Below are 23,633 nucleotides of genomic sequence, written 5' to 3'. Positions count from 1 at the left end.
CATCACTACCAAGTTAAATTACAAAGAGCTGAAGAGTGAGGGAATCATGAGGAGGTAAATATAGCAGGCAATGGACCATGCTTTCTAGAAACTTAGGAGTGAAGGGAAGAAGAGCTAGGACAATAATTTTATTTTTTATGATTTAATATTTTATTTTTCCCCAATTACATGTAACAATAATTTTAATTCTTTTTTTTAATTTTGAGTTCCAAAATTTCTCACTCCTTTCCCCCTCTCATTGAGAAAGTAAACTATTTGATATGTTATACATGTGTAGTCATACAAAATATATTTCCACATTAGTCATGTTGTGAAAGAAAACACAGGCCAAAAACAGGAAAAATGAAGCAAAGAAAAAGTATATACTTCAGTCTGCATTCAGACTCCATCAGTTCTCTCTCTGGAGGTGGATAGCATTTTTCATCATAAGTCCTTTAGAATTGTCTTGGATCATTGTATTGCTGAGAACAGCCAAGTCATTCACAGTTGATCATCATGCAATATTGCTGTTTCTGTGTGCAAAGTTCTCCTTGTTCTGCTCATTTCACTTTGTATCAGTTCATGTAAGTCTTCCTAGGTTTTTCTGAGAGCCTCCTGCTCATCATTTCTTAAAGCACAACAGTATTCCATCACAATCATATACAACAACTTGTTCAGCCATTCCCCAATTGATGGACATCCCTTCAATTTAGGACAACAGTTTTAGAAGGCAAAAATATCAAGGGAAGCGTGCTTTTTGTTTTGTTTAGGATAGAACCCCAAGTTCCTCCCCACTTTATCCACCCCCTTCAAGTTACGAAAGTGATTTTCTGCAATCCTGGGGTCTGACCATGTCACCTCTGGACTCAGTAAACTCCAGCAGCTCCCTATAACCTCTAGGAGCAAGTCTAAATTGTGTTGTTTGGTTTTTAAAGCTTGTCGCAACCTGGTTCCTTCCTATCTTTCCCCTATATTTTACTCTTCTCCATGTTCTCTGTGATCCAGCCACACTGGTCTCCTTGCTGCTCTTGCACACAATGCTATCTCACAGCTATCCGCCTTTTCTCTGGATATCCCACACACCCCCATACCTACAGTGCTATCCTTCTTCACCTCCACTTGCTAGATTTCTTGGTTTCCTTCAAAACTCACCAGGAATCCCATCTTCTCCAAGAAGACTTTTCCAATCCCTACCCCATCTCTTTCTTGCTGCTATGTGATTACCTTCCATTTATGCTGCATATAGATGTTTGCATGTTGTCTCCCCTATAAGAAAGTGAGTCCTGTGAAGGCAGGGACTGTGTTTTTTACCTCTCTTTATGCTTAATCCCTAGGGCTTAGCACAGTGCCTGGTGCAGTACATGCTTAATAAATGCTTGTCACTTGTTAACCAGATAAGATGAGATCTGATTACATTTTTGAGTGGAGAGAAAGGAACCAATAGAGAGGGAGAGAATGAATGCACAAAGAGATGGGAAATGATCAGTGGAATAGGTTCCTGGGGAAAGCAGGTAGGAATGGAATCAGGGGCACAATTGTCAGGGTTTGTCTTGGCGAGGAGGTGAGCTACATTTTCCTCTGAGACATAAGGGAAAGAGGAAAAGATAAGTGAAGACCTTGAGTGGCATTGAGGTATAGAGGAGTGAACTTGGAAAAGTTCTCATCAGAAGGCCTGTTTCCAGTAAAAGAAGCAAAGCCATCAGCTGAGGGCAAAGGCGACAGTGGCAGAAGTGGAGATTGAGGACAGGAAGGCTTAGAAGAGTCATCAAAAGGAACGGTAGAGGAAGTTAATGAAAGAAAAATAAAAGGACCGCACAGGGTCCAGCTGAGGTTAGACAGCATAAATTTACATTGAGCATAATTAACATTTTCCTGGTTTTCTTCCACAAAGCTTAGCATCTCCCTGGGGACCGCCCAAGATTAGGATTTAGCAGAGAAAGAAATGCAGAAGAACACAAGGGAAAGAAATTCAAGAGTAGAGCAACGGCATCATTTAAATACCTGACAGAGGGCTCATGATTGGGTATTGGGACAATGAGACAGGGCCAGAAGGACTAAGAAAACTGGGAAGAGTTAAAGGATCCAGTGCTGAAGTAGAGTACATTCTGCAGAAGTAAGGGTGTGGAAGGGAGGGAAGTTGTGTTCACCAGGGAATTTCAGTGAAATGGTTCCAGGTGATGGTGAGGAAACACACCAGTGAATGACTGAAGCATAGGCAAGATGGGTGCCATGGTCAGGTACATGGACAATGACAAAACTGAAAGCAAAGAACATCACTGCATTAAAATAGCATTTAAAAGGTGCTGTTTAGTGATTCAGTCTGCTACGCTCATGCTTCCTTTTCCAATAGCAAAGCATACAAAATAGCTTTAGAAAAACAAAAATAGCGAATTCCGGGCTCTCAGCAATGGGAGACAAAATGTCTTAAGGCACAATGAAACAGATTTCACTTGCCTAATGAGAAAATAAGGCTTGTTCTATTGTCTCTTTTGTTGAATATTACTGGAACTAAAATAAGTTCTTTTTTAAGAGTCAAATCATGTACCAGAGAAGAACAGTTTTTACATGTCAGGCTCTCTGGCCATTCACCAACGCCTTGATTTTCTATGGTTACCTGCAGCACATTTGTGCTCCATAATAAACACCATGCAGAGATTTTGTTTTTAAAGGAGCAACGATTTTTCTTTGTTTCAGTCCCTAGGATGGCTTTGAGTTTATTCTCATTCGATCACTGCCAGCAGCTGCATGGCAGCTGTGTTTAATGAGAAGAAACATAAAACAGTATAAGTTCAAGGGAAATGAACAGGATTTAGAGGGTTGTTCATGACTTGTAGATTAGAGGTCACTGGCTCAAGTAGAGCTGGAATTGGAAGTAAAGAGCCATCTCAAACTATTTGGTTATGTAGAATAAGTCTGCATTCATTCCTGAAAACTGAAATCCCAGGGACTAAAGATCTTAGGGCCCTGGAAACAAGGAGAACAAAAGCGAGGAATTCACATGATATACAGAAAAAAATCTCTTTTTGATCAAAGCCATTGGCAATAAGAGAAATGTTCTTCTGGCTACATCTATTTAATGGTTCCCAGCCTTCAGTCTTGAATGGTGCTTAATACCATCGCTGGAATAAAAATAAAAGGATTTTGTACCAGATGAATTTGACCACCAGCGTCAGCTCAAGAGTGACATATTTTGAGTAGAAGCTATCAGAAAGAAACATGAGCATTACTTATCACTCAGAAAGTTTATATTGAGGAAAATGGAAAAGGGTGGAAGCGTGTCATGAGGATATAGCATGAACTTGGGTTTGAATCCTGCTTTAGTCACTTTCTAGCATAGCCCCGGGCAAGTAACATGACCTTTCTGTGCCTCAGTTTCTTCATCTGTAAAATAGGACTAATAATAACATTTATTCACATGGTGACTGTGAGGATCAAATGAGATAGCATGTAAACATTAAAGTACCACATGAAAGTAAACTACAGTGCTGTTATCACTGAAATAGGTCATCATTAGAAGCACTGGAAACTTTTCCAAGGAGTTAAGGAATGAAGCAAAGATGACTAATTTTTCTTCTTTTGTTTGATATAAGGGCAGCTAGGTGGCACAATGGATAAGGCTTGGAATCAGGGGGACTCATCTTCCTGAGATCAAATCCAGCCTTAGACACTTGCCCGCTGTGTGACCCTGGCAAGTAACTTAACTCTATTTGCCTCAGTTTCATTATCTGGAAGATGAGCCGGAGAAAGAAATGGCAAACCACCCGAGTATCTCAGCCAAGAAAACCCCGAACATGACTGAAATGATTGAACAATAACACCAAATTCAGTATAAATAATCAACGGAAATAACCAAAACATTTTTAAATCAGTAGTTCTATCACAATCTGAATGAAGCTTCTTGTATGTGCTGCAATGCCCGAAATATCAAAGGGGGAGGAATGGATGTGATTGATCCTTCATTGCTTCCCAGCTTAGATGGGTGTTCTCATATTCTCAACACTGACAGATGCACTAACACTGGCTTGTGTGGAATCAGGAAACAATTTCAATCAAGAGTACGGACAAAGATGGCTTTCGTAGGTATGCATGTCATCTAAGCAAGGCTTTTATTTCCTTAGTTTAAAGCAATGAAAGGAATATTTTGGTAACGGGTATCAGCAACTATCAGCAACTCCTAGAAAATTTAATAATTTCTGAGGTCATAGAAAGTCTTTACACATCTTTAGTCTAAATGTTTGAAACTGAACTGCATCAATGGCACTTATACCAAGGACAGTGCGTGGGTGCAGTAGAAAGAACACTGGCTCCAGAACAATGGCTCTGATGCTTGAGGTAGGTCACCTGTGTGACCCCTGGAAAGGGGTCTGTCCTCCTCCTCAGTTTTCACATTTGTAAAATGAAACACTTGAATCAAGATTCTTAAGATCCTTTCCAGATCTAATCCCTATGACATAAACATGTTATCCCGCAATTATTCAGTTTTTGTCTTCCATTTCATGGTCATATATGTATGTATACATGTAATATGTTACATATATAAATGGATTCTTTATTTCATAAGTCACAAGCTAGTAAATAACTTTGATATCAGCTTTTTTCCTTTATTTTTCAACAAAATCACTGAATCTTGCCTCTTAGGTCTTCATGCATTTCCTTCTCTTATGTCTCTGGAGGCCACTTAGAAAAAAGCAATTCTCTTTCCAGACTTCTATTCCCTTGAGCAGACAATCACTGTCAGAAAATACATTTTTTGAAACATTAGTATTCCTTTTTTTATATATCTATTTTATTTTTCCCCAATTACGTTAAAACAATTTTTAAACATTTTTTAAAGTTCTGAGTTCCAAATTCCATCCCTTCCTCCCTTCCCCCCTCCCTGAGGCAGTAAGTAATCAGATATAGGTTATACATGTGCAATTATGTAAAATATTTCCATATTTGTCATTTTGTAGAAGAAGGAGTTAGTATTCCTATAGGATCTTAACATGCTAGGACTTTAAGCAGAAACAAATAAGATGAGGTTTAATAAGGATAAATGAAAAGTCTTACTCTTGGTTAAAAACATCAGCCTCACAGGTACAAGTTGGTGAAGGATGGTGAGACAGCATATCATATATAGACAGTAGTTCATCTGAAAAAAATCTTAGCAATTTGGTGACAGTACTACTAGCTTAATGCAAGTTGATAACGCAATGGGGCAGCCAAAAACAACCAACCAAAATAAAATTAATATAATCCTGGTATGTAATCCTGGTATTAACTAAAATAGGCATAGCTCCCAGTAAGCCAGTAATAAGGAGCTCATTGATCAAATCCCATTTGGAGCATTATGTTCTGGGTATCACAGTTGGAAAAGGCATTGATAATCTAGAGTGACCATGAGAGCAGTCAGGATGGAAAGGGGCTTCCAATCCATAATTTTTGAGAACTGAAGGCGTCAGGGATGTTTATCCTAAACAAGGGAAGACTAGAGGAGGTCATGGAAGTTGTGTACAAGTATTTGAACTGCTGTCCTGTGGGAAATAGATTAGAACACTTTTTAGTTCCAGAAGGAAGAATCAAAATCAATAGGTACAAACCACAAAGAAGCAAATTCAGGGTTCAAGTAAGAAAAACCTCTCTAACAGTTAGAGGCATCTAAAAGTGAGATGACCTGCCTTGGGAGATACAGATTCTCAGGCACAAGGCTGGATGACCACTTTTCAATGATGTTAGAAGTGGAACTTTTGGGGAGGGGGTAGGCTAGAGGGATGAGTTGAGCTAGAAGACTCAGAGGTACCTTCAGACTCTAAAATTCCATGATTCTGTGAAGTTGACATCAAGATTCATTCTTTCTCTTTGTGGTTAAAGGCAAGGCCCAACCAAACCAGAAGTCCTGTCGATTCCATGGCCTGGCAAACGATCCAGCCGCAGGGTCCAGAGACACAGCAGCTTCTCTCCCAACAGCCCTCAGTTTAATACGGGTGGCCCAGGTAAAGTGGGCGGCATTTCTGACTTTCTCTACTGAGTAGTTGTTCTACAAATGAAGCTGAATAAGGTAATAAATACTGAGCATAGAGCCATCTCTAGAGAGGAGTGGTGACCCTAGTCTTGTAGTTGGGGAGGATCCCAAGCAGCTACACAGTGACTGAGAAGAGGGGGTGGTTCTACCAAGGATCCTAATAAGTACCTGAGGTTCTATCAGCAAACAGTCAGCTAAATGTGGGGAGGGGGCGGCGCAAGTGAGAGACAGAAGAAGCAGGGATGATAATCAGCCCTAAGCTCATAGCAGGGCAGCTAGGTGGTGTAATGGATAGAGAACCAGGCTTGGAGGAAGGAAGACATTTTCCTGAGTTCAAATCTGGCCTCACACACTTACTAGCTGTGTGACCCTGGGTAAGTCTCTTAACCCTGTTTGACTCAGTTTCCTCATCTGTAAAATGAGCTAGAGAAGGAAATGGAAAACTACTCCTGTATCTTTGCCAAGAAAATCCCAAATGGGGTCACAAAAAGTTGGACATGACTGAAAAAATGACTAAACAACAATACTGGACCTCAAAGTTGGAAGGGACCTCAATCAACCCATAGCTGACCAAGAATTCAACTACAATATTCCTAGCTGTGAGACCCTGGGCAAATCACTTAACTTCTCTCAGTCTGAGTGTTCTGATCCGTAAGATGGAAATGATAACAGCCTCTGCCTCACAGGGTTGCTGTGAGGACCAAATGAGTTAACATAAGGAAAGCATTTGCAAACCTTAAAGCAACATGTAAGTGCTAACTATTATTATTTCCAATAAATCGTCATCGAGCCTTCCCTTGAATAACTCCAACAAAAAAGAAGTCAACACTCTTGGAGGCAGCCCAATCCACCATTACAGAGCCCTAAATATTGAGAATCTTTTTTTCATACATCGAGGATAAATTTGCCTCTTCAACTTCCACCCATTGCTCCTCACTCTGCCCTGTAGGCCAAGCAAAACAAGTGTAATTCCTCCTGTTTTCAAATGCTCAGCAATGATAATAATAGCTCCCATTTATATAAGGATTGCCTAGTTTTATCCTGTGACTAAGTGCTGTAGTCCAGTTTTATCGAAAAGGAAACTGAGACTTGGGGGGGGGGGCAGTGTTAAACACTAAAGGGCCAGGCGTATCTGTTGATGCCAAAATTATAGTTGTACTCATCCTATCTCTATGTTCTTTGCCTTGTTAATTTTTTTTTAAAAAGCACTATGCCAACTGACCCAGTTTAGTGCCTTAAGGTCCTCCTACATTCCAGTCTTTCTATTAAGAGATTTTACTTGTCTAGAGTCATACAATTAGTGAGCATCTGAGGCAGGATTTGAACACAGAGTTTCTTGACTTAATCCAGTTCTCTGTCTCTCTTATGCCTTCCCAGTTACAATGATGATTATCATGCCTCCCCAAGTCAAACTCATTTCCTTCTGCTTGTCTTTGCCGAGGTATAGTTGCCAGGCTCCTCACTACTCTGCCCGTTCCCTCCGAAAAACTCAAAGCCGATATAGTCAGTTTTGAGGAAAAGAATTTCACAAATTATCCCGACAGGAGAAATACGCCCAGGAAAATTAATAACCCAGCAAGCATGTGCTCCTCCTATTCTAATTATACATGGACTATTGAGTTCATTTAGTGCAGGTAGGTGGTGCAGTGGATAGAGCACCTGATTGGAAGTCAGGAAGATCTGAGTTCAAATTTGGCCTCAAACATTCACTAGCTGTGTGACCCTGGGCAAGCCACTTAACCCTGTTTGCCTCAGCTTCTTCATCTGTAAAATGAGCTGGAGAAGAAAATGGCAAACCACAACAGTATCTCTGCCAAGAAAACCCCAAATGGGGTCACAAAGAGTCAAACATGACTGAAGCGAATGAACAGCAAAAAGTGAGTTAATTTAGTCAGATATGCTGAGTTCTTCCTTCAACATAAAAGAAAAACTCTCAGCTCTTTCAGTATTGCTGCTCCGCTTGAAGTTTAGATGTGTAGCAAACTGTCATCATGATTTATCTTCCCCAAGGCCTGTTAGAGGAAGACAACCAGTGGATGACCCAGATAAACAGACTCCAGAAGCTCATTGATCGGCTGGAGAAGAAGGTGAGCACTCTCTTTTATCTCTTCCCCTTCTTCTTGTGTTTGCTTTCTGTCCTGAATGCTCATCATTGCACTGTGGCCATCGGAGCTTTCATGATAGCTGGAAAAGCAGCCCACTGAGGTAGCATGGCCCTCACTGATTTATTTGAGGATTCTCAGAGTGTGTGCACACACACATGTCTTTACTAAAATAATAATATTTTCAATCAAATGCTGTGTTGGGAGTCAAACAAAGCCAGTGCACTGCCTAAGGTCCTATTTCTTAGCTTATCGTTGAATAATAATAATAATATAAATAATATTTACACAGCACTTTAAATCTGGTAAAACACTTGACGTGAGTTCATTTAATCTGTAACGTCTTTCTTTCTACTTGTATTTGTACTTCCTGCACAGTGCAGTGCTCGGCACGTAGGGAATGCCTAATAAATGGCTATTTTTTATTCTCACAACAATCTGGAAAATAACATTATTATTATTATTATTAATTATTCCCATTTTACAGTTAGGAAACTGAGGTTGAGAAAAGTGAAACTGATGCGGTTTAAGGGGTTCAGGTCCCCCCCCAAGACTGGAGTACTGGACAGGGCGGTCTGGAATGAATTCACAGACTCAAGCATTCTTTAAGTCAAGATGACAAAGGCTCATTGTAATGCCAGTATGGTGGGCAGAGCTCCCTAAGGAACTCGCCACTTAACAGGAATGATGCTAAAGCTTATATAGGAAAAGTGATGGATTATCTGGCAGATATGTTAAATTAGATGATAACTTACAACCTTGGTTACAGGCGTCATTCACTACTGGAAACCAGGGGAAGGGGTTTCTCAAGGGTGTATTTTTGGTCTGTTTTATCTGTAGCAAGATAGCTTTGAGAGTTGATGACTATAGCTTGACCTCTGGATTGTATATGATAACTTTGGGAATCAATACATGATAATTCTGTGGTTACAACATTGTCCCACTTTTACAAGAGAATTTCTTCAGAGGTCAGCCTGTTCCTGTAACCGAGAAAGATAGTTTGTGTTACTGGGGCCCACTCATGAGTAATTGGGGGGAAAGGTATTTTGTCTTATTGGGGCCCACTGATGAGTTATTGCCAGGCATAGTGTCCTTGGGCTGGGTAGAAAACTGTCAGAAATAGTGTTTTGAAGCTAGGCAGAAAGGTGATCTTGGAACTGGGGTCCAAGCACAAGCACCCAAGCACCCCATCAAAATGACTTGCCAGAGGGGACTTTCAAGAGAAAGCAAGGAAAGTCCTCAGAATGTTGGGTGAAATCCCTATGGCAGATTCATGAAAGGATATGGACAAGATAGACAGACTTCAAATATTCAAATGGCGCTCTGTTGTTCCATAGCATAATGCAGATAGCTGCCCAACCATGCCTGCAGATCCCATGCCCTTCCATAAGTCTGCCGCCGGGGTTTTGCCCAATACATTCTCCTTGTAGTCTCTTGATATCATGAGGATATCAGTGAAGACCATGGGTCATCCAACAGGTACACCTTGCTCTTCCCATAAGTACAACTCTTTTTTTCCCATCATACATTTCTTTGATGACATCCTTTATTTCAGTACTTCTTTGTCTTCCTTTATTTCTTATTGTGACACCTTGATCATAACTTCTGTATACCTCTCTGCTTCCCTCTAAAAGATACTAATTTTGAATTCTTAGAAGATTATAGTATTCTTGGCTCACAACCATACTAAATTAGTAGGACATTGTTATAAAATGATGGGCTTTTTTTCAAGAGAAATTGAGGATCAATAAAAGAGTTTTTCAGTTTCCCAAAGACAATTCAGCCTACTTTAGCCCTCCAATTCATTGTTAATTTGTATGTTTGTGCACAATAGGTGTGTATATGCATATCTGTATGCATATATATGTACATACACATCTGTATATATGTGTATGCTTACATGTATATACCTGTGTGTATATGGATGGATGGATGAGCTTTATAGGCTGTCAACATAACTGCATGCCATAATCTGAAAAATAGGTATTCTTCATCTAGTTTATTTTCCTGAGTGGATAATTTTAGGCAAAACTCTTGGATTATCCTGCATCTTGTCCTGGAGGCTCTGAAATATCCCCAGGCTTGATGCAAAAAGAACCATGTCATCCACAAACAAGACATCTGGAAGACCTTATCTTCTTTGGAGAACTCTCTCTTCAATATATTATATGTAATTACTTTACATATAATTTTTAAACATATGATTGCTAGTGTAAAGACTTCCCAGTTATTGACATGTGTACGCTCTGGTTTTTTTTAAAAAGGTTTTGTCTTTAGCATTAGATCATGTGATTCCAGATAAGTACTAGGGGAATCAAAGTAATAGAGCAAAATAAATCTTTATAAACCAGAATGTACAATACATTATCATGCCATAGTGTAGCTTCCTCCAATAAGTTTTAATAGGAAGAACAGTCTCTTATAAATCAATCATTTATAGGCATTTGTATACTATGCAATGGTGGGAAGGAGGTACAAATATATTTGGCACATGGTCTCTGCCTTTAGTGAGCTTAGATATTATTTGAAGAGGTAAGACGCAATTACATGAAGAGCTATTTACCTCAGGACAGAAAGTTGATAGATTCAAGAGGCAGAATGAGTCATATATTTTGGGGCATAGAGAATGTAGGGATTTATTTTGCTTGACTATGCATAAGGATCCTTAAAAGGGCTTAAAGTTTAGGTACAACCAGAGGAAAATGAATGAATTCAAAAGCAAAAAAGGACAAACAAGTCTGGCTGGTAATGGAAAATTAACTTTCTAGAGTAGCGAGAGATGAGGATAATTGAGAGCAGAACATGAAGAACCAGGTACTGAGGAGCCATTAATTATTTTTGAGGTGGAAAGTAACATAACCATATGAAAGTTAACCTGGTGGCAGTGTAGAAGCCAGACTGAGAAGTGAAGGACTCATTCAAAGACTTAAAAAAAAACAGTTGGAGTGAAATGATAGAGGCCTCAGTTAACATGTTAGCCTTGAGAATGGAAAGGAAAGGGCACATTTTGAAGAAACAAGCAATGGAAATCAGAGATTGATTAGATATGAGACAAAAGAATGGAAAGAATCAAATATGAATCTAAGCTGATGAGTCTAGATGATTAGGATAATAAACTGGCAATACAGAAGGGATAGATGTCTTAGGAGGAAAGATGATAGTTTAGTATGAGTTTGGGGTAACAGTAGGATAGCCAATTGGAAATTTATAATAGGAAGTTAAAGATGTACAGTAGCTCAGGAAAGAGGTCAGGATTAGAGATAAACATTGGAGTCACAACTCCATGAGGCTAAGAGTTGAATCTAGAAGAATAAAGAGAATTTTTAAGAAGGGAGTTTTGAAATAATAGAACAATGGCTGAGGAGTAAGCCTTGGGAAATTGTTGGTTATCATAGCTGCCATAAAAAGTATGCCCGAGAATATTCATCCCCATCTACTCCTCACATGCTGAAATCATATTCATCTCATCCTGGGTCACATATCTAACCCACAATTTGCTACTAATCACTTATCCACTCTCCATGTCTAATTAAGAATATTCTAAGAAATTAAGGCTTCAGAAATTGTTTTCTAGTATTAGAAGACATAGAAATTCAGAACACCAGCACCATGTTTCACTCCCCATTTCTGACCAGGGAATAAATACAACATATTACTTCATTTTCATTAATTTTAGGAGCATACACATCTTTGCAAACTTGCCTTCGTTTAGGTGCCTAAGAATGAACTACACACTTGTTTTAAGAAAAAAAATCCTCTAACCTAGGAATGTTTTCTTCTTTTTGTAATTTTTTAATTCTTTAAATAGATAACATTGTCACACTTCACATTTTTAAAGTTTTCTTTTTCTTTTGTTCTTTTGTGAGAATTTCACTTTGAGAAATATACCTAGGAAATGTGCAGTAAGTAGATTAAGCAGTGGTTTCTACCATGGGTCTTTTGCAATGTGTGTCTCAGTATGGGATATCTCTTGGAATGAATAGGTAAGTCAGTATCTGTTCAGATTTTTCCTTCACCTTATTTTGTTCTATGCCAAACCAGGCTTTTCCACAAGACCAACTTAATTTTTAGCAGTGAATGAGTATGTTTTATTTCCATGCTGATTCACCTTGTTCGCTGACATTAAGTGCATGTTGTGATAGTCCTTTTAAAAAGGTGTTCCTGTAGAAGGACACAAGCTATCTTTCCTCACCAATGAGCATTTTTGGTGACCCTTGCATCTTAAGGCTATGGTCTAACACTGCATAGATGAACACAGTGAACCATTCCAAACTTACTTTCTACAATGCACATGTTGTCATCAGTCATTTCTTACTTCTATCCCACTACTCTCCAAGCACAAGCTGGAGGACCACCTAGCATGTTATGAAAGTATTCCTAAGTTCATGTTGGACTACATGGCCATGGAGAACGCTTCCAATTCTGAGATTCTATAATTCTGTGAACACATAACTGTTCTTCATAGTATCAGCTACTAGTCTCAGCTATGCGTAATGGAACTGTAGTATTAAGTTTACATAGGCCAGGTTCACTCATGAGCAGCTTCGTACTTCTCACTGTCTTGGGTGCCTCGATTCCAAATGTTTTGTCTATATCACACCAGAATGAAATACAGGACTTGCTCTGATGTACCTGTGATTTTATTGACAATCTTCTCACCAACACAGATTACCATTCATTTGTGTCTTCTCATACTATATACAACTCTCATATTCATCTTCCCATGCATCCACAAATGGAAATCTATCAATGTACTCGGCATCTTCCTCTGATTGTTTCAACATCATATAGATATCAAAGGACTCCACAGATCATTCAGTGAGTATCACTCACTTTCCCTATATGATTACTTTCCCACCCAATTACATATTTTTGATGACATGCTTCATTTGAAATATGTCACAACCTACTCAAACTTACTATGTATCTTTCCATTGCCATTCGGGTGACCTTCAAGATCAATCCTCGTGGTATTACATGACTTGCAGCCAGATACTATTACCAAAAGAATATTGCTATTTAAAAGACGATTCTGTTTCAGGGAGTAGCTTGGGTTCATCAGAAGAAATGTGCAGTTTCCAAAGGACATCCAGGCCACTCTTCTGTTCAGTTTTAGGTCTGACTGCTTGTCCGTTTGTAGTCACTAAGATTCAAGGGCACAAGATGATTGTTGGACCACAGTTCCTTGGCAGACATATAGCCAAAGCCCTCCCATCTTGGTAGGACTTGCCTGAGTTTGTGCTTGGCTAACACAGCTTTTAAGAACCTAGGGTCAACTGCATGCCATGAGGAGTCATTGGAAAACTTTAGTGGAGGAATGTCTTCTTTTAGCTTATAAATGAGTGAAAATTCCTCATTCCAACAGCCTAATATCAGTGGTTCTTGTATATCTTGAGATTATAAGACTTCTGTTACATGAAACATTTATTAAGCACCTATTACCTGTGGTGCACTGATCTAGGTATTGGTGATAATTCATAGTTCCCTGCCCTTCCTGACGTACATAGTTCCCTCCCCTCATGGAGTTTATAATTTAGTTTATAATTTAGTAGAGAGATACATATACACAAATAGTTATATATGATGCAATTTAAAATGTGAGAAGTACAAAGAAGAGGTCAGCCAGAAAGGGATGAGAGGCTGGGGAACAGGGAAGGACTTCATGGAGAAGGTGGCATCTAAGCTGATTACTGAAGGAAGAAACCTGGAATGAATCAATTGTAGAAATTGAGGACAGTCTGTCCTTTTTGTTGTTGGCCAGTCATTTTTCAGTCATGACTGACTCCATGTGACACCATTTGAGGGTTTAGTGGCAAAGATACTGGAAGAGTTTGCATTTCCTTCTCTCGCTCCTTTTACAGACGAGGAAACTGAGGCAAACAGGGTTCAGTGACTTGTCCAGGATCACACAGATAGTAAGTGTCTGAGGCCAAATCTGAATTCAAATCTTCCTGACTCCAGGCTCAGTGCTCTATCCATTGCACTACCTTGCTGAGAGCTCAGGAAGAAATCCAGAAACAAGTAGTAGCACTGACTCCCAAATGATTTTTCAAATGTATAATCTTATTCTTTTTATTTAAGTGCTAATCCTCTCCGCTGTATGATTTTTTTTCCTTCCTCCTAACCATAAGGACCTAAAGCTTGAGCCTCTAGAGGAAGAAATTTATGAAGGAAACACTAAATCGGTAAGTACACTATTTTCAATTCAAGAAATGTCACAAACACTTACTTTGCATGCATGACTTATTTGTTTGTCTCAGTCTAAAACAAGATTGGAAGAGTGTGTATGCTCTGAGTCTGACACATGTTTGTTTCATCTATGTCTCCTTAAGTAGTTATTGGTAAAGGCTGACCTGTGGAAGAGCATCTGAATGAAGAAGAAACAATTTATGTGCCTAGGAAAGTGAAGCTGTCCAGCCAGAGTGGCACCATTTCATGCGGAGAGCTAGAAAGACAGATGGAAGAATCATATATGTAAAGTTTTAAGAAACTCCAGGAGTCATGCTTTTAAACCCAGAAGTTCTTAGCCTTTTTTGTATCATGGACCCACTTAACAGTCTGTTGAATCTTGTCTATTCCTTCTCAGAATAATGTTTCTAAATTCATAAAGTAAAAAAATATAAAATATATATAGTAATATAAAATATATTCAATTATGTTAAAGTATTTTCACTAGGGCACTGTCCCTTCTGGACCCTCAAATGCCTGTCTGCCATTACTTAATGGCCCCAAAATTCTCTCCGCTATCATTAGAGGTACACTAGAGTCTTAGGTGGTTATGTCACCTGAGTCATCTGGGTCTGACACATTGTTTCTCCACTGTTAATGGCCAAGTAAATAAGGGCCAAATAATCACAGTGGGGCTGCAGGTATGACTTCTGATGAAGTCAACATCCTACAGCCTTGCTTGTTGGTGTTGTGGGTTACTGCTTTGTAGCAAAAGGCTTGATTTTTCCAGGTTCCATGCATAAAGCACCATAACATAGCTGTGTACATTAGAAGGTACAAGTATCACATTCATAGTTGGGGCTGGAAGATGGAGGTGATATTTAAGCGCCTCGTTAGGAAAGCTTATGAGATTCAGCCAAGTCAGCTCCACTCACAAAAACCAGATGGAGGAGTCTCTGAAGCATTCTGTGTAAATAGTGTCTCCATGATTACAGTGGAGGATGAACTTTCACCCTGTTTAGTTAAGGAAATATTGAAACTGGGAGCCTGGGAAAGGAAGAACTATAGGCTGTTTAAGCCACAATATGTTATCCAGCTACAAAGCCTTAGCAGGGATCTATGGATGCATAGCCATCCAGCCTTGTTCCGGATCCTGAGTGAGATGAGAAGAGATATAAAAGACAAGCAAATGAAAGGACAAAGCCCAGTAGAGGTGCTAGAGGACAGAGAGGTTCTTGAAAAGGGTTATGAAAAATCCACAGAATGTAGAAAATGCTTAATGGAAAAAGAATGGGGTCTCTTCCTTCTTTTCAGCTAAGGCTTCTACTTTTTTTCAGATTTTTATGAGTTTAGTCATCAGTTTAAAAAAATCATCTTTTCTGTCTTCCTTACTCTGTTCTGCTTTAACCAGGATGGATACAGGGATACAGAAAGAACAAAATGTCATGTATTTCTTCTCTGTTGTTCCTCCTCCACCACCACCACCACTACCATGGACACAATTCCATTTCTCCATCCTAATTTTTTCCATCTTTTAAAGCAAGCATTCTCATTCTGGGGCCTCTTAAACATTTTCCCCAGTATTTTGATAATGTATTTTAATATAATTGAGTTCCTTTGTAATCCTATGTATTTTATTTTACATATTTAAAAACATTATTCTGAAACTGACATTTTGTGCTATGACACACAAAAGGGTTAAGAGTTCCTGTTTTAAAGACTGTTTTTCTATCTGAGTATTTCTCTAGGTTATCCTAATCTCCATTTTGTGTGTGTGTGTGTGTGTGTGTGTGTGTGTGTGTGTCTGTGTCTGTGTCTGTGTCTGTGTGTCTGTGTTTTCTTCTTTTGACTTTCTCGCTTTTCTTGATTAGTACAAAAGTCGATCAATCAGTCAATCAATAAGAATCTAGTAGGAGTCAGGCAATATGTCAGGTACTAAACTAGATGCTGGGAATACAAGTAGGAAAAGTGAGATGGACTTTGCCCTCAAAGAACTTACACTCTACTTTTTATCTATATTCCAAGAATAGCAGGCCTGGGGTCCAATTACAAGATGAAACTGATGATCCTGCTACTTACTCGCCAGTACTAAATGTCATGCTCTTGGCTGCCACTTTCTCCAAACATTGCTTTCAAGCCCATGAACCCTCCTGTGAAATAAGAGGGCCCTGTCAGACCAAGACGCCTTTTAAATAGCCATGTAAATGGTAAAAGTTGCCCTTTTAAACTCAAATTGGCTGAGTGATGCATGTATTGCAGAGCACAGGGAACCTTGAAAATCCAGGGGAGCAATGATTCCAGATGACTTCTCTTTTTAAGACTATAAAGACTTGGTGTGGCATTACTGCAACTGGAAGCCTAGGGAAGGCCAAGTATTAATCATAATAAGAAAAAAGACAGAATGCTTTAAATGTAGAACATTTAACTTAAAACTTTTTGGGGATGAAAATTGCCTTGTCCACAAAATTCCTACTTTGCTATTTCACTATGACATAGAGGCAAAATTGGGTTCTCAAAGTCATTGTCAGTGGAGTAGAACTTCTGGCAGTTCCTCCAAAGCTAGAAAGGTTCAAATGTGGTAATGGGAACAGGCTGAACTTGCTACTCAAAGACCAGCATAACTAAGCACAGAGAGGTTCATTATCATCAGGTTGGTCACGACCAGGTGATTGTGACCCATGAAACAATAAAAAAAGAAAATGGCTTCCATATCTGCACGGCTCTCTTCCATCTCTAATGATGGATTGGCAGAGAAGTTAGAAAAAGATACTAAAAAATCTTCATTTTTTTGACCATTGTTACTGTTGTTGAGTCATTCAGTCTTGTCCAACTCTTCATGACCCCATTTGGGGTTTTCTTGGCATAGATACTGGAGTGGTTTTCCATTTCCTTCTCTAGCTCATTTAACAGATGAGGAACTGAGGCAAACAGGGTTTAGTGACTTGCCCAGCTACTGAGCATCTGAGGCTAGACTACAGGGCCAGTGCTCTATCTACAGCACCACCTGGCTGCCCCTTTTTGATCATAGGCAAACACTAATTATTAGCCTACTAAACATGAGCCCTTTTTCCAACAAACAAATTGATAGAGTCTTGGAGAAACTAAGCCATATCCATACTTGCTTTATTATATGTAATCTTAAAACACAAAGAAGATGCAGTTAAAATTTCCAGGCTCCTTTTGCTTCATTCCCCTCCCAGCTGTGCGTCCGATTGTTCAGACTTTGCTACTATGCCCATACAGTGCCTGGCACATAGTAAGCAACAGATGTCTGTTGCCTGTCTGCCTTCTTCTCAGTTAGTGTGGACAAACTTGGGTTGTCTTGTATTATGGAAAGGGGGCATGAATTTTACAGGGAAGGACAAGGTCTCATTCATACACATCTGAATTTCCTACCTCTGCTTTCATCAGATATTAGGCATCAATTAGGTCGAAAGAGGGAAGTTTTCAGCACGAAAGATTTCAGATTTTGAGGATTCCAGAGAAAAGACAAGGTAGGTTTGCCAGGCAGAAGGACAAGGCTTTTGTAGAGCAGAAATAGTCTAGGCCTGTAAGAAACGGCAGGCCCAGAAAAGAAGAGGTTGTTCAGACTACCACAAGTTTTGTGTGAGACATGGCAAAAAAAATCATCACAGACATATATCACCAGAAAAGGAGATGGACTAGTCATGTAGTAAAAATGATGGATGACAGGTGGATAGGCAAGTGTGACCCCAGCTAACTGTGAAATATGAAAGCAAGCAGAAATGTCTTCAGAATGTCTTCAGTACTAGTTTGCTATTATTCATCACTGATAGTTTCACTTAAAAAATCTTATAGCTTAATTTTTAGAAATAATTTTGATGGATTAGAGACCAAGCAGGTACTATATCTTATCTTCACCATCTTATTCAATATTTTTTAAAAGTTATGTCTTTTTTTTCAAAATTGAATCTTGTTTTGAGGTGTTAAGTAGTGGAACAGGGGAATGTATTCAGAAAAAGTAGATTTTTTTCATTTTTCTGTGTGTTCACAAGCAGCCAAGTCATATGATAGCTGAGAAAAATAAGAGCTTACTATTGCAAAAGTGCTGTTTGTAAGGTTTGTTGCCACTATTTGATTTATTTTTCTCAAGAAGTCTTTGAACAGATACTGTTTTCCCCACGCTGGTGAGACTCGGCAAGATAATAAAACAGATAAAAGGTTATCTGAATGCCTAGGACTCAAAGAAGTTGGACAGTGGCCTTGTAAATAGGCAATCATCTATATGGTATGCTTTGATTTCCTAATATTTCCCTTCCTCCAAATAGCTGCCCAGCCGAGTACCATGGTTTCTTTCAGAAATTGCACTATTAAAAGATTTACCTGGATCAAACACTATCTACCATGAAATATTATTTAAAATGAAAATATTCCCAGAATAATGACATTTTAGTGCAAGGTTATTTATTGAATCTGGGAAGCTAAGTGGCACATGGGACAGAGTGCTGGACCTAGAGTTCCAATCTGGCCCCAGACGCTTACTAGCTGTGTGACCCTGGATAAGTCATTTAACCCTGTTTGCCTCAGTTCATGTGTAAAATGAACTGGAGAAGGAAATGGCAAACCAGTCCAGTATCTCTGCCAAGAAAACCCCAAATGGGGTCATGAAGAGTCAGACACAACTGATAAACGACTCCACAAAAACGATTTATTGAATCGTTTTCCTCAGTGACAGAAGAGACCCAGCTACAGGCACTGAGAAAGGAGGTACTAAATGAAATGAGGGAAAGGGTCACAGAAAAGATAAATGTGCAATTCTTGTCATGAGTAGCACGAGTGGGGTAAGCAGGCCTTCACATGACAGTCCTACGTTATTGCAAAAATGACCATGGACTAAACGCTATTCCGGAATATCAGTTTGTCAATATACTTACCTTACTATACCTTAACAAGTTCTTCACCATTAATAATTTCATTAACACAGGCCCCGAATAATAATAACTAACACTTATATGGTGCTTTAAGGTTTGCAAGGTGCTGTACGTGCATCATTTATCCTCACAACATCCCTGGGAGGGGGGTGGTATTATTATTCCCATTTCGTGATGAAGAAACTGAGGCTGCGAGAGGTTGATTGACTTGCCCAGGGTCCGCACAGTACCTATCTGAGGCAGGATTCTTCCCCATCCCAAGTCCAACACTCTTAATTACTCTGCCACCTTGCTGTCTAAGCTAATGCAGTGGTACCTTGCATAGGGTCTATCGTCAGGGGGCTACTACTTAGACTGGCATTATTAATTATTTAGGAAAATAGGCTTGAGAATTTTCTGATCCAGAAGATTCCAGAAGTGTATAACAAGTCTTTTTTTAAAAGACAGTCTGCAGCACGTGGTGCCCTTTATTGAGATGCTCTTGGTGGCTGCAACTTACACTAAGGCATTTTTTGAAATATAAAAAATGGATGGGGCTTTAATTAATTTCTCCATTACAGCTACTGGGACCTGAATTCAGAGCTTTTAGGCATAATGTGGCTTTGTGTATTTTATTATTTTTATGGGGTTAATGATGGTTTTTTTTTTAATTTTAAAGTTTCTTTGCTCATAGGTAGCTAAGTCTGAGTAATGCAGAACATATGATACCAGTATACGGAGGAGAAAATGAAGACCGCTCTCTAGAACCACAGTCCCAGTGGGAAGGCAGCAATACAGACCTTTCATTTATTTTTGAGAGAGACACTAGATCTTTTTTTTCTTTACCTTTTTTCAAACCTATCTGTGCAGACTAAAGACTTAAACTGGAATCAGTCAAGGGTGTAGAATGAGCTCCTCCCTTCCCTGGAGAAAGTCTTGAAAAAGACTCCAATTTCCCAACCAAAACTCCTAAAAGGGAAATTGAAGCTGTTTTACAAATGATATACAGGGTACATCCCTGATCCTGACCCTCAGATATGATGAATGACTCACGCTTGGAGACAAAATGCATTAGGAGGGGCAGCTAGGTGGTGCAGTGGAGAGGGCACCACCTCTAGAGTCAGGAGGACCTGAGTTCAAATCCACCCTAAGACACTTGACATTTACTAGTTGTGTGACCCTGGGTAAGTCACTTAACCCTGATTGCCTGGCCAAAAAAAATGCATTAGGAAAAGTGGCAGTACAGAATGTCCTAAAAGTCTTAGTGCAGTGTCAAATTAGTAAAACTTAAGCTTTGCAGCACCCTGTATATCAGTAAAAACTATATATCTATGTATATGTATGCGCGTATATACATGTATGCATATATACATATGCACATATACATATACACACTATATATATAAGCATTATATAACATGTATATGTATATTTATATGTATATGTATATCTGTGATAGCTTTTGTGCTATTTTACAAGTTGTGGTATCCATCAGGCACCAGAAATGGACAGGACATCATCACATATGAGACTCCCCAGCTAATCGAGAAACAAGTGTGGAATTGGAAGCAAACATCATCAAAGGGTGGGAAGCAGGGGTGGGAAAGGCTAATGTAAGCATTGTTCTGATCTAATACTGTAACCCAGGTCTCTTCCCCCACAGCACATCCTCCTTGTTCAGCGTCAGATGTCTGTGGTAGAGGAAGACTTGGAAGAATTCCACCTGGCTCTGAAACAGTATGTGGAAAGTGCTTCCTCGCAGAGTGGGTGCCTGCAGTAAGTAATCCATTACACACCAAAGAGCTGGGCCAGGGAGGCATACAATGCATGCCAGGTACTTCTTTTCATCCTCAAAAAGGGTGGGTGTATGAAAGGCACGTCTTTTAAAGCTGACTCTTAGAAAAGTTAATGTTTAAGCCATGCTGACACTCAAGGCCTTCTCTCTCCTGTTGCTTAAAGCCCTTAGCTTAACATTTCCTAAACTGTCTTTGGTCTGTACCCTGATTTTATCTTAAATTGCACATTTTTAGAAATGTGAGGCTTGGGGAATCAGGTAGGGATCAGGACTTAGGGTTAGGTAAAAGAGACAGAAGAGAAGAGGGTTTGAGGTCATCAAAGACCCACCTATGCATCCCGCCAAGCCTGATGGAATGATTATCCGATGTGGGCTATCTCAACCACAAGTGTACCCAGCTATGACTGTTCTCTTGGCAGCCTGGCCCAGTAAACATTCCAACTGTCATAAAATTCCAAAATAATTGCAAAATTCCCTCAGCTTCTCCCTTCAAAAAATTTTGAACCAGTGTCCATTAGTCAGCACCTACTATGTGCCCACGACTGTGCTAAATTATGGGGATACGACAAAAGGCAAAAGATGGCTGTAGATCTCAAGAAGCTCACAGTCTAATGAGGGAGATAACATATAAACAACTATGTGCAAATGAGCTATATGCAAGATAATCAACAGAGGGAAGGCACTGGAGTTAAAAAGAACTGGTGTCTAATAGAAAGAGTACAATAGAAAGGGCAGCCAGGTGGTGCAGTGGAAGTGCACCAGCACTCATTCTCCTGAGTTCACATTTGACCTCAGACACTTACTAGCTGTGTGATCCTGGACATGTCATTTAAACCCTGGTTGCCTCAGTTCCTCATATGTAAAATGAGCTGGAGAAGTAAATGGAAAACCACTCCAGTATCTTTGCCAAGAAAACCCCAAATGGGGTCAGGAAGAGTTGGACACAACTGAAAAAGGACTGAACCACAAACAACTGAAAGAAAGGGTGCTAGATGTGAAATCAGAGGACCCAACTTAAAATCCTGCTTCTCCTATTTACCAACTATGTGACCATGGGCAAATCACAACCTCTCTGACCCTCAGTTTCCTCATCTATGAGATGAGGGGATTGAACTGTATGACCAGAAACCAAAGAAAACATTTAAGAATGAAAAACCAGTAAGTATGTGGAGAAGGGATGGCATACAGTTCGAAATCCTATAGTCCAGTCACTTGAATTCACCCTACACATAGCTGATGAAATAGTGCTTTCACAAGATTATAATAATCATAATAAATGACATGTATATGACGCTTTGATGGGGAGAAAGTCTCTAGAGGATGCTAGAATCAAGTAGAGGTAGAGACATGGTTTCTATTGCAATTCCTGTCCTGTTAGGGTTTCAATAATCATAAAGAAATGGAAGCTTATTTCCTGCCATCAAATATAATGGTGGATAGTGTGTCTTCCCTTTAATAGAGTGGAATGGGATAGCTTTGGGAGGTAAAAGGTCCTTTCTCACTGAAATTCTTCAAGTGAAGAATGTTGGACCACTTATTGGGGTTTTTTGCAGAAAGGGCTCTTAACCAGGTGTGGACTAGATTAAATAACTGTTAAATTTCCTTCCAACGTTGATATTCTGTGATTCTAGAATTTGAAAACTTGAGTTTTTTAGCCTCTCCTCTTCTTTAGCAGGATAAGTATGATTGTTAGTGGTTCTTCACTCATTTATTTATTGTTAGTGGCTTTTACCTCATGTCTTACTTCTACCACGGTTATCCCAAAATAACCAATTGTCAGAGACTGAACTTCAAAGAAATGGAACCTACACCAGAAAGAATACTAATCAGCCTGGTCAAACTCTATTTTCCACTTGTACCATTTCATTAGTTCTCTCTATGGTTACTAATGCCATCAGCTTTAGTCTAACTCAATTCATAGGATTGGCCCATTCTTGGCCGATGATTAGGGTGCCTTTACATAGCTATGAATCCCCTTCTTTGCCATGTATCTGCTTTATCCTTACTTTCCCATTCCCTTTTAGTGGGCTGATTGCATTTTTAAGAGTCTTAAGTCTTTTTAGCACTAACCACTTTCTTCTGTACTTGCTGTTTCTCTAAGTCACTGCCCCACTGCTAGCAGCATGGGGTGCCCTTAAATACAAAACCCAAAGCAACTACCTTGATAACTCAGAGAAGACATTGATGAGTCTTAAGTTAGGTCTCAGAGAATAAAAGGAATTAAAAGCTAAAGTAGGTGCATGAACAAAAGCTTGGAATTTCCAGGTAAGTAAAGTTTATAAATAGCTATAGGATGATCCTTAGAGTTCTTAGCCACTGTGGATGTACATTTTTCTAAAACATATCACACATTTAACCTTTTCTTGGTGAGTCAACCATCATCATGACTATAAAATATTGTTCTTCACAGTAATACAGCAATGGACTTAGAATCCAGAAGACCTGCACTCGGATCCTGCCCAGACACTTACTAGCTTTGTGACTCTGGGCGGGGCACTTAACCTCTCTTAGCCTCAATTTCCTCATCTATAAAATGGGGATAATAATAGAACAAGAACTTAGCCCCCGAGGTTGTTGTAAGGATCAAATGAGATAATATATGTATTAAGGCACTATCCCTCAGGGCATCCATTAGGTCAAAACTATTTTTATAAGAACACTAAGATGTTTAATTTTTATTATGATAAACATTAATAGATACAAACTACATAAACAAA

The 23,633-nt window shown here is 39.3% G+C and overlaps 1 protein-coding gene across 1 annotated transcript in view; it reads left to right on the top strand.

The window, feature by feature from the left end:
• NECAB1 (N-terminal EF-hand calcium binding protein 1) overlaps nucleotides 1–23,633 on the top strand; it is a 288,957-nt gene that overhangs the window by 253,057 nt on the left and 12,267 nt on the right. Inside the window, exons 9-12 of the mRNA XM_036764554.1 lie at nucleotides 5,830–5,951; nucleotides 7,991–8,067; nucleotides 14,214–14,267; nucleotides 20,785–20,897. Coding sequence (XP_036620449.1) covers nucleotides 5,830–5,951; nucleotides 7,991–8,067; nucleotides 14,214–14,267; nucleotides 20,785–20,897 — 366 coding nt within the window. The remainder of the gene's footprint in view (nucleotides 1–5,829; nucleotides 5,952–7,990; nucleotides 8,068–14,213; nucleotides 14,268–20,784; nucleotides 20,898–23,633) is intronic.

Source organism: Trichosurus vulpecula, chromosome 1 (assembly GCF_011100635.1).
Source record: "Trichosurus vulpecula isolate mTriVul1 chromosome 1, mTriVul1.pri, whole genome shotgun sequence".
Lineage (NCBI taxonomy): Eukaryota > Metazoa > Chordata > Mammalia > Diprotodontia > Phalangeridae > Trichosurus > Trichosurus vulpecula.
This window is presented reverse-complemented; position numbering and strand designations above follow the sequence as displayed.